Consider the following 11,777-nt stretch of genomic DNA (forward strand, 5'->3'; position numbering starts at 1 on the left):
CTGCTACTATGTATTCGATGTTCCAAATTTATGGTTTTTTTCAAGATAATGTATCCTCTGTGGGGGCACGGACTATTGATCTAATGTAGTGACCCCACATTGGTGTCACTGACCATAGTGGATTATTCATAAAAAACGGGATTCTTACCACGATTAGGCTGTAAGCTCCGTCTTGTCAACCCGTGAACATGTCGCATACAATTTTGGGAGCTAAAACAACCTAATCGTGGTAAGAATCCCGCTTCTTACGAACAATTTATCGACGCTGTAACCCCGAAAGTATGAACTTTACAGGAGAGCCAAAAAATGATAACTCGTGAGCTGATACGCCTACAAGCATGCGGTATTTAGCAATGTTGTGTAGTTTGTGCTAACTAACCTATAATAAAATCATTATCGTTTGATAATGGTTGAAATTATTAACGTGTGAAAAACATATTCGCTATTTCAAGGGTTACAGCGTTTATGCTTTCTAGCGTCGATATTAGTAAAAACCACGAAAGTTTGAAGTTATACATCGTGAATTATATTTGGTCGTCGTCTGCGTCGTTGGAGGTTCGTGTAGCAAATGATGTGAGAACTTCAAAGTGCATGTGCAGAGAGTGAGGCGCTCCCGGCTGTTCATGCAGGTAACGCTTTACCTATACATATTTTATCATTTTTATTCAAGACTAGATGTTGCCATTACTTCCGTGAGGAATTAAAAAAAAACTTATAAGCCTTTGTATTCTTCCAGACTATGTTTTATGAATGTCAAATTTCATAGATTTATTGAGCCGTTCCGGAGATAACTTCCAACAAACATCCATGTAAACTTTCTTATTTAATTTTAAAAAAAACATAATAAGTAGCCTATGTGTTCTTCCAGACTATATTCTACATCTGTGTCAAATTTCCATCCATTCATACATTAGCATTTAGTATAATTAACTAGCTTTTACCTGCGACTCCGTCCGCGCGGAATAAAAAATAGAAAACGGAGTAAAAATTATCCTATGTCCGTTTCCTGGTCCTAAGATACCTGCCCACCAATTTTCAGTCAAATCGATTCAACCGTTCTTGAGTTATAAATAGTGTAACTAACACGACTTTCTTCTATATATATAGATAAGATTAATAATATAAACTGAAAGTACAGAAATCATTTTAATGTTCATAAAGAAGCTTCTTTGTTAGCAGATAACCCAAACTAATTCATGATTAAACCAATATTTGATAGATTATTATGTACGTATTTTTAGTAGCCTAAGATTGAACGACTATAATCATTAGATTTGTTTTTTTTTTTTTAGTACAATTAGGGTATATTGAGTAATGTGGTTGTCAATGAGAGTGGTATATGTAATTATGTACCTTGGCACCAAGTTTCTTGAGCAATGTGGTGAAGGCGCGCTCCTCGCGGCCAATCCATGGCCGGCCCTCATCCTCCACCTGGTAAGGGCTCACGTGCACGTAGATGTTGATGTCTACATAGCAAACACATTGGGACAGTACAGTAAGACAGTGGTGCTGGCCTGGCATGGATTACTTTTGCACACTGGCGCCAGTTTATGTTCGCATTATGCCAGTTGTATGCCAGTGTTGATTTTGTGTGCTATTGTATAATATAAACCTGACATAACAATGACAAAAAATTGACTGTTTTTTATATCAAAATAGCAGCCTACTGATTTCGCCGAAATAGCGAAACTGCCCCTGCCCATAGACATCCGTAATTGCAGATGCGTTGGTATATTCGACAGAGGAAGGAATGCACAGAAAGAGGATGTTTCCCCTTGATATGCGTCTCCCTCTGTCAAATAAACTTCCCCTTCTCATCCTTTCCTTATAAGAAAAGAGTGGGACGTCAAAGGGGACTAAAATAAGGCTTTTTTTAAGGAAGGCTAACAATATAATCCAAACGTTTGGTATATGTTTGTAGACTATAATTAGAGTAGACAGTACTGACTGAGCCTAGCGAGAGACTCGAGGAGGCTGCGCGCAGTGAGCCAGGTGTTCTTGGTGCCCGCGTGTCCACCATCCAACCAGTACATCGCCGAGATGCGGGACATCAACCTACAAAAGGTTTATAAAACAAAAAGATGCATCTCAATGCCTAAGTTTTCAGATCTTCAAATTTGAATATCTAAGTACGACCTCCTCATGTGGTCGTCTCCAGGTGTGAGAGTGTTGGCGTAGTGGAATTCATAGATGAACTGGTTGAGCACCACACAGCCCTTGCTGAACCCCACCAGAGTCAGCGGGCACTGTTCCAGACGCAGACCCTCGCGCCACCACAGCACAGACCTGATACCATGTTCTAACTTTGTAAAAAGCCTACATTTGGTACTCAATAGTCATAATCTATTTGATACACTGTTCCTCTTAACCTTCATTTAAAAAAAAACCTGACTGAGTCAAATGGATGAAAATGTGTCATCTATTGGCTACATTTTAAAATGCTAAAGTAAAAAAAATATTTCAGAATTAAATCGAAAACATCGAAAAAAATACTTAGAAATGTAAAATAAAATATGGCGAGAGGGATTTAAATTCGTTTTTCATTAATTTGAAATTTCGTTCAAACTCCGGGGAAAAAGACGAATTCGTTAAAACAGGTTAAGTTGTTTCTAGGCTATCACTATTACATACATACAAATCAACATACAATTTTATTTATAAATACTAATAGAGTAAAAAAAACACTTAGCAATATCCATACATCTAGAAAGTCTTTCGATGAATCAGAGGAAGATTTGACTACGAAATCATATTTTAGTTAATATTTGTATCAAAAATGGTTTTGTTAATGTATATTATATAAAAATATGACGACATCAATTGGAACTAAACCTACTCACGGCTCGTGTGGGGCGGAGCCGGCGTCAGCCTCGCACACCGCACGCTGCGACGTCTTCTGCAACTACCCACATTTAAACAAATAATTATTAAATACTAGCTGTATCCGGCGTCTCTGTCCGCATGGTAAGAAAAACTTAATAAGGAACATATGTGTTCTTCCAAACTATGTTTTACGTCTGTGCCAAATTTCGTCAAGATCCGTTGAGCCCTTCTAGAAATACCTTCAAACAAACATCCATCTAAACATTCGCATTTATAATATTAGTAAGATTTTACGAATATTCTATTTCCGATAAAGTTTTTAATTAATATAATTTAGAAGACTACAAACAGACATACATTCATTGGAAGTTCTTCTATGTCGATGTCCTCAGGCAGCGCGCTGGCCGCCTCCAGCAGCTCGGCGGTGGGCAAGGACTTCAGTCTGCAGCTCACGCCTTGCAGTAATCTGCAACAACAAAAAGTTAATTTGACTCAAGGATATTTATTTTAAAACAGTCGTTTTTGACTCAAATTTCACGCGGCAAAATTATTTTTAACCATAAATCTGTTCTCACTTATAATCCCATCATTTAGTTTTGTACCCGCATTCTAGATAAAGGTTTAAAGTGCCGCAAGTCTCTGTAATGGAACCTTATGTACCTCTCTAGGTGCAGTAGGGCACTGTGCGTTGGCGTGTGGTCGGGCACGCCGGCGGTGTTGCCGGGCACGAAGTTATCGAAGCAGCTGAAGCTTTTATACTCTATCCTGTCAGAATATATTACACTTATAAAAATGTTGGTCCTTCGAGTCTATGTTTAAAGCTTTATTTTGTGATTTTACTTTACATTGGTATAATTTCAGCATGGTATTTATATATTAATATATTTAACATACCTAGAAGGTCTCACAACCAATACATGTTTAGTGGGAAAGCTGTGTCCGAGCATGCGTGCCGTGTTCTCCAAGTTGTATTTTAAATAGTTTCGGTAGTCGCGGTGTACTTGCATTATTTCCGGGTAATCCTATATACAAGATATTTTTATTCAGCAATCAATGTAAAATGAATCTATATATTTCTGGATAAGGATAATTGTTCACCTGTATATCCCCACCAAAAAATACAAGAGCGCCGAGCTTGTTCGGTGGTATGACAGGGCGGGGCGCGGGACAGAACACGACGTCGTTGACGCGCCCCTCCAGCCCCGTCACTCGCCGCAGTCGCAGTGGACGCATTTGCCCGACTAACTCATCGCTGCTATGAAATAACAATTATCTATGACCAAAAAAGTGCTGTGAAATCTGGGGGGCAAATAAAATAACCTAACACTAATTGACGACCAACACCTATGAATATCCAAACCTAAGAAAAAATTATATAATTTTATCAATAATAGTAAACTTGTTATATAAATACTTATAAAAATAATAAAAGACAATTGTATAAAAACTTTTATTCATACAAATTATGTATCATACAAACATTAATTATTAAAAAGCTTAGATTTAAAAACACTTTAATTCATTAAACTTATATTAAAAATATTCGAATATACATCGTACGAATTCTGAATTACAGATTATCAACTCGTCATTTTTCATTCACCATAAAGTTTGTAATAATATTAAATAGTCTAATTTTCATTTATTTAAAACACAAAGTTCACATCACTTTACATGACGTGTTTGCTTCTGGTGGTAATATTTTGTGTCATTCATACAGACTGTAATCTTTAAAGTGATATCATCCAGACAATTCTTCAAATCTTCTCTCAACTCCCTCACTTTAACTCTCACGTCCTCACACATCAAGTTATAACACATAGCAACAAGACCCATGCCCAATAGAACATAGATAAAGTTAATAACCAACTTCAAATGAGAGCCTCCCGCTGAATCTGTAATGTTAGCACCCGGAACAAAGTCACCAAAACCAATCTTACACAAACTGATAACACAGAAATATGTTGAATCTAAATAATTCCATTTCTCCCATGCACCAAACATAATCGTTCCAGTTAATATATAAAAAGATATCACCCAAAGACAAGCAGTTGATGGTACTGTAATTTTACGTTTCATTTGAATTTCACCTTCTTCAAACATTGTATCTTCCCGCCTGCTGCATTCATGCGCAGTAATATAAAGCCATTTGAATGATTGCGCAAGAACTTTGCCCATATTACAAAAGTATAATATATATATTGGTATACCAAAGCATGCATATGCTATGGTTACAATTTTACCCCAAACAGTCTTAGGCACAATATTTCCGTAACCAATCATCGTAAACACGGACAAAGAGTACATGAGTGCTGCAGGAAAAGACCAGATATCTTCTGCAGATCTTCCACTGTAACCAGTGTGTACAGCCCCCGTTATGTTACTCTGAAAAACCTTTAGCACTTTGTTTATATTTATTTCCCAAGCGGTCTCATTGAATATATTATTATTTACGGTTATGTTCCACAGTTCCTCAGCACAACTTCGTCTCCATTCTTTAACATTTTCTAATTGTTCATCGGGACTATCTTTTTCTATGTGCATAAAGCTAGCAGCACCAAGTATAGCATAGCAAACAACCAATGCACCAACACCCACTTGTGTAAACATAAAAGCAATGAATTTTCTGAGACAATCTTTAATTTTCTCTCGTGGATCACTCCCCGTAGTGGATGAGGAATCTTTGCTACGAAACGATCCATGAAGACTTGAATGTTGGCGTTCCATTATCAGTATTCGAAACTTTGATATTACTCGCGATATATAATAACTGTAGATACACATGAATTAGCGAATCGTGAGTTATTTTTAGTTTCAGTTGGCACTCAGCCAGAAACAGTTGTTGATTTCAAAACATACGCTGGAATATACTGGACTGGATAGAAAAAACATACGTATATATAAAACTAACTTACATTACTTCAATCCAAAACTTCGCTCTTTTAATGCAAAGAATGAAAAAAAAACAGTTTGGTATTATTTAAATATTCTTAGATTATGTTTTAAAAAAGAATTTACTAAATGGTTTTGGATTTTGTTTTGTTGTTTAATTTTTTGTAACATAACATAAACGTAAATCTATTATAAAAATAATAATACTTACCACAAAATAAAATGTTATTATCTTTTCATTCTCCAATAAAATTGGATGTTATCTTTTTTTACGTCTCCGTTACCATTTGTTGATTTTTTGTTTTATTATTTTTAAACGGATATTCTTACGATATTAATTACATACAGAAATATTATTTTCGGGATTTCGGGAATTTGTCTCTTTTAAGATTTTGAGTTTTGACATTGACATCTGAAATATGAAAACGTCTGAAAACAGTAGTGATTAAAGATTAATAATATTAGTGTTATTTTTGGAATTTATAAATTACTTTAAAACAAACTTTAAGCCAATTTTAGGGCGTAAACTGTAATTCTTTGTTTTTCACACTGTTGATAATTTTATTCTCTTAATTAACTTAATTAGAATTTTTAAGCCTTAACTCTTTGGTTCAACTAAAAAAGAAATTGTCTTTTAAATATTTCTGCAATGTTTCCCTTTCTTTTGACCTATTTGTCCATTGATTTTTAATTCTAATTATTTGTTTCTTCGGTGTTGTACTTTTAGCTTTTTATAATCGATTATTGTCACACATGCAAAAATATCATACCCACACAGCTGTCAAATCAAATGTAATGCAATATTCACACACACACATCAAACGTTCACACGTTTTCTTGGCGTTGTTTGTCGTCCGGTGTTAAATTTTTAACAGTTTTATCTTTATTTCATAAAATGTAACGTTGTGCTTGTGTCCGATGCCCATCTATCAACTTTCATCCAATATTGTGAGTGTAAAACATAAATTTGTAAAACTTATTTACATTAAATAAACGTTAAATGATAAGTTAATTATAAAGACCTGATTTTCGATGACAATTGATTTTCATGAAAATCGATTTCAGTGTATAAATGTGGCGCTGTAGAAAATAAAATTTCATCCTAATATGAAGTTTTTATAAAACTGAATAAACGTTTTACTTTTTCTTTTGCATAGTTTTCTGCCAAGGTCGTCCTCGGCGCAAAGTTATTAAACGATGCTCACTTCGATTTTGTCATATTTTTATCAGCCGAACTTTATGAACTCCATTGATTTTTAGTAGCCAGTTTTATTATCGTGATGATGTGCAAAAACAACTCAATGAATTGCGTTACCTTCAACTTATGTAAATTACTTTTGCAAGTTTATGAATGAAATTTGACCTTGCTTTCAATCGTCTGGCATTTAGCCGGTTATATTATAAATGATTAGGAGAATTACCACATTTACGTATTATTAAGCGACTAGTGTTGCTATTTGTGCCACTGATAAAGTAAACATAATTGTTTTCAGGCCAAAAACAATAAAAGAAACATGTAGGCGCGAACAATAGGAGAATAAAATGTTTGCAATAGCCACATTATTTACATCCATATGACATAGAACTAGACATATGCAATAAATGGATCACACTTAGAAACACAATAATGGCTTCACCCACCCATTTGGATTCAGCTAGCAAGACAGACCAGAGCAAAAAGCTGACAACAATTGAGATAGTTGGCGGCATTCACTGTCACATCTGCCAGTCAACCTTCCAGAACAAAAAGGATTACGACACTCACTATGTGAAACACGAGGGCAACAAAGCAGCCATAGTGTACACATGCGTAGTGTGCAACCAGAGCATTTCCGGCTACCCCAGCTTCCGAGGCCATTGTTACACAAAGCATGTTATAAAAAGTAAATTCAAGTAAGTCATCTAAAGACAATATTGCAAAAAAGTACAAATTTTGGTCTGCCGCTGTCATACTAAGTGGAAAACTTTAAAGTAAAGAGTGTGGGAGCTTAAATATTTATAAACAAATTAAATATAATATCTCTTATTTTAGGTGTGATCACTGTTATAAAGAGTTTTCAAAATTTATAGCTCTAAAGGAACATATCAACACGCAGCATAATTTCAATTGCCGTTCATGCAATAAAAAGTAAGTTGTTTGACCTTATAGTTCTTTTCAAATATTTTGGCAGCCCAAGGACATTAGGGCGCTGTGTAGTGCCTCCCTCAGCAACCTCAGTTAGACCTAAAATTGTGTTCTGTGCAGCAACAAGTTAAGAGCCACCAAGATATCTGGAAATGTTTATACCAGCTTTACGTGGCATGCTTTGCAATATTATTAAAGAACTAAAATATATATAGACTAATAAACTTAACTGACATGGTGTGAATATAATAAATTGAATTATCATAGCTCATTAGTCCATCTTTCAATGTCAAAAAGGTGTTACAAGCTCCTTATCATATTGTAGCAGTCACATTTTGGTGACATTTTATATGCATGTAATTTTTATTTATTTTCCGTTATACTATAAATTGTTGAATGAATGAAACTTTGAACTATGTATTACATTTTTACTGTTATTTACATTTTCTAATTGATGACAGTGACATCTCTGGAATGGCTTGATGAATCTTGATCTTGAACATATAAGCTTCTAATTAAGTTTTTTAACTACACGCGGACAGAGTCGCGGGCGACAGTTAGTATGCTATATATAATTTATGATTTCTATACATAAACTAAATAATTTACATTATTTGCAGTTTTAATTCAAAAAAAGAATGGCAGATCCATCAGATAGTTCACAATACCGACAATCCGCCGTACAATTGTCAGTCGTGCAACAAACAAATCAACAGTGTGGACAGCTGCGAGGACCACATCAGCTTGCATTCCTCCTTCATATATATGTGCCCCATCTGCGGTAAAAACGAAACCAAAAAACATGAAGCAGTCATACATCTTAGACAGCACTTCAAAGATGAAGAAATTAATGAAAATAGCTTAAACGTTGAAGAAATACCTCCCGATGATATCATAGAAAATCTTGGTGGTATATCATGCTGCATTTGCTTCACCGTACATAAAAATCGTTTAGCTTTTGACGCTCACTTCTCTTTAAAACATGGCGAACTGGACATTGTGTACACTTGTAACAAATGCGAAAAACAATGTGAAAAGTATTCTATATTTGCTAACCACTGCTACTACCATTATATGAAGAACAGATTCAAGTAAGTTTTTGATGATTTGGTGGAATTTATTATGCTATAACATTGTTAAGTCACACTAAGGGTGTGGTGTTTTCAGATGTGATCATTGCTTGAAGACCTTCGCCCGTCCATCATTGCTGGCGGTTCATACAGAGGCGTACCACGGCGCACGCGCACACGAACCCACGGAGAAGCCTTTTGCGTGTGCGCGTTGCGATCGCCGCTTCGCCACACAACGAGCCATGCGCACACACCTACGCGAACAACACGACATCACATGTGTACCCTGTCCACATGGCTGCGACGATATGTGAGTCTGAAAATTATCCGAAATTTTATTTCCTATTGTGTAATTCTAGATTGATGAACATTCTAATATTTTTTCTCTTTTCAGTTTCCAAACACCGAAAGAGCTAACCTTGCACCTGCTTAGCCATGACGAGTCTCAGATGCGATGTCGTGTATGCGGTCTACTCTTCACAACGCTGTCGTCCTGTGAGAAGCATTTAGAAGCTCACAGAAAAACTATACACAAGTGTCCCATATGCAACAAGAATTATGGAGAGAAGCACATGGTGAGAAAACACATCTCAAAGCACTTTGAAACCGTCATCCACATCTGCAAAGTTTGCGGTAAGATATATAACGCCAAGAACCGACTGGTGGAGCACAGCAAGACACATGCAGAGGTTAAGGAGCACACCTGCAGCCGTTGCGGCAAGGGCTTTTCTGGACGGCAGCACTTGCAGCAGCACATGAACACGCACGCCGGTCTCAAGCCTTACAAGTGTGACGCTTGCCCAAAAACCTTCGCCAGCTATCCCAATTGGATGAAACATATGCAAAGAATACACAATATTAAAGGTAAACTAAAGAAAGTGAACGAAGCCCCCCTTGAATCTAATAGTGAAAATTCAACAGATGTCAGTGGAGCACAGACTAGCCCCATTAATACAATAACCTCGGAGACATCAGACATAAACATAGATGCAGAGGCTGAGACAAACAAATCTGTTTCCGATGACAGCACAATGGAGTCTGACAGTATTGATCCTGTGGCTATAGAAAATGACATGCAAATATTCGAAGCCGCTGACATGTGCACCGATGTGTTGGCCGAGAGCACCAGTCTGTTCACTCCAGGTGAGTGTTTTATGACTTCAGACTTCATTTAGGGGATTGAAAAAAATCTGGATCTTGATTGGTTTGTAATCCACTTCAAGAGTTCACTTTATTTTGTTTGATTAATGTACTCTTAAATTTTTCTAATTTCTTGTTGTGATTTGTATTTTCAGAATCCATAGACGAGTGTTTGGTAACGGAGAGCTCGTCTACTGGCGACTATCCTCGCGAATACGGACCAGAATTCAACAGTGGCCTTGAGGGCGATGGCTTCGGCTTTATAGACCTCGAGGAGCGCGATCTGCCACACATAGACCCACGTCTTACAGTCCGCCTCGCGCATCAACCGCACCAGCCGCACCATGCCGCGTATGTACCCGCGCATCATCACACGTACACACCTGAGTACGTACCCGTGTACGTACCCGAATACGCACCTACACACGACACAAATGTACACACGGACGCAAATTACGAGCCCACCAAGTGGGAGCCTCTCATTACCAAAGTATACAACGAGTATGCATACGGTGACAACTTGCTGTCCCTCATGAACACAGATATATATTGATACGGTTTACATAGTTATATATATATGTAGACCGGGCGATTACCCGCAACTACCTCACAGGAACGTTTATGTACCTCAGTAACCCATAGGAAGTATTTTAATGTTGATATAATATACATTTATAACATATATCCCACCAAACATTAGAAATGTAAACATATTCATAATGTTGCTACCTCATTTAGTTAAGATATTTTCTTTACTCTTGCTCGTTGATGAGACCCGAGGTACTCTCGGGTCGTTTGCTGTATGTTTTGTATGAATTTTCTTGGCATGTGTATGAATCGTGGGGGTAAATGGTTTGTTTTATGTTTGGGACTAGTTGTACTTTTGGATTATCGACGCTAGGGAATAGGCGTCGAATCCAATAACAACTAGACTTTTCATAGCACTATTTTTGGCTTCTTTGAAACTGAAATGCTATTGAAATTGAGATGTTAGATTTCTGTGGATAATCCAAGGACTAATTGCCACACTCAAGTCGTTAATTAGTCGCTAAGGAAGTCGCTAGTTTAGTTAGAAATGAGTGTGGCAGTAAGTGTCCAGATGTTTGGTATCTGCGATTGACTCTCGATTCAAATTTTCCGATTCATTTTATAACTTTTGATTATTTTCAAATGTATTTCTTTAGGCTAAGACTTTGTTCTTTGAACACTGGCTTTGTAAATATTTGAATATTTTGCGGCACATTGTAATTTGTATTTAAAGTTTTGCTTTGTTTTGGAGATGCATTGATATTGGTTTTAAGGAACCGTACTTATGGAAGATGACGTCATATTTTACAAAATAATTAGGTACGACAATCAACTAATTACAAACATTCAGGCTTTGTCAAACACCTGTGGTTTATCTTAAATGTGAAACTACAATAATACGAATTTGAAAGGCTTATTGTATAATAATAATAGATATAACTTGTCCTATCAACAAATTTATATGAAAACTAGCTTATTACCTGCGAATTAATTAAAGCAGAATTAAAAAAAAATAAACCTACGTTACACCTACATACATCAGCTACCTTCCAGTCAAAGTTCTATTAAAATGTATCCAGCTGTTCCGAAGATTATCTGGAACAAACGTTGATTTGCGGACAGACAGACAAAAATTTTAAAATTGAATTTGTTGAAATTGAATTCAATTTTACATTAAATTACATTCTACAATTTGCATA

General features: G+C 36.3%; 3 protein-coding genes across 4 annotated transcripts; 1 reads left to right on the plus strand and 2 right to left on the minus strand.

Moving 5' to 3' along the window:
- Positions 1-457: 457 nt before the first annotated feature.
- LOC106711821 (mitochondrial protein C2orf69 homolog) lies at positions 458-4,080 on the minus strand. 2 transcript variants are annotated; one of them, XM_045679341.1, is made up of 9 exons: positions 3,922-4,080; positions 3,718-3,845; positions 3,484-3,588; positions 3,181-3,289; positions 2,841-2,896; positions 2,137-2,286; positions 1,949-2,055; positions 1,354-1,466; positions 458-641 (listed from the first exon to the last, which is right to left on the minus strand). In XM_045679341.1, exons 1-9 carry the CDS (start codon positions 4,054-4,056, stop codon positions 525-527), a joined length of 1,020 nt encoding a protein of 339 aa, XP_045535297.1. In that variant the 5' UTR covers positions 4,057-4,080; the 3' UTR covers positions 458-524. The 2 variants fall into 2 exon arrangements, with proteins under 2 accessions (XP_045535297.1, XP_045535296.1); XM_045679340.1 differs by having other exon boundaries at positions 2,841-2,902.
- Positions 4,081-4,424: 344 nt separating this feature from the next.
- LOC106711838 (TWiK family of potassium channels protein 7) lies at positions 4,425-5,599 on the minus strand. The gene has a single exon (XM_014504245.2). The coding sequence runs from the start codon at positions 5,548-5,550 to the stop codon at positions 4,489-4,491; it is 1,062 nt and encodes a 353-aa protein (XP_014359731.1). The 5' UTR covers positions 5,551-5,599; the 3' UTR covers positions 4,425-4,488.
- A 933-nt stretch (positions 5,600-6,532) lies between these two features.
- LOC106711854 (zinc finger protein 83) lies at positions 6,533-10,947 on the plus strand. The gene is made up of 7 exons (XM_045679339.1): positions 6,533-6,663; positions 7,209-7,608; positions 7,748-7,843; positions 8,461-8,931; positions 9,008-9,220; positions 9,305-10,053; positions 10,206-10,947. The coding sequence occupies exons 2-7, from the start codon at positions 7,343-7,345 to the stop codon at positions 10,601-10,603; spliced, it is 2,193 nt and encodes a 730-aa protein (XP_045535295.1). The 5' UTR covers positions 6,533-6,663; positions 7,209-7,342; the 3' UTR covers positions 10,604-10,947.
- The last annotated feature ends 830 nt before the right edge of the window (positions 10,948-11,777 follow it).

The sequence above is a fragment of the Papilio machaon genome, chromosome 9 (assembly GCF_912999745.1).
Source record: "Papilio machaon chromosome 9, ilPapMach1.1, whole genome shotgun sequence".
Lineage (NCBI taxonomy): Eukaryota > Metazoa > Arthropoda > Insecta > Lepidoptera > Papilionidae > Papilio > Papilio machaon.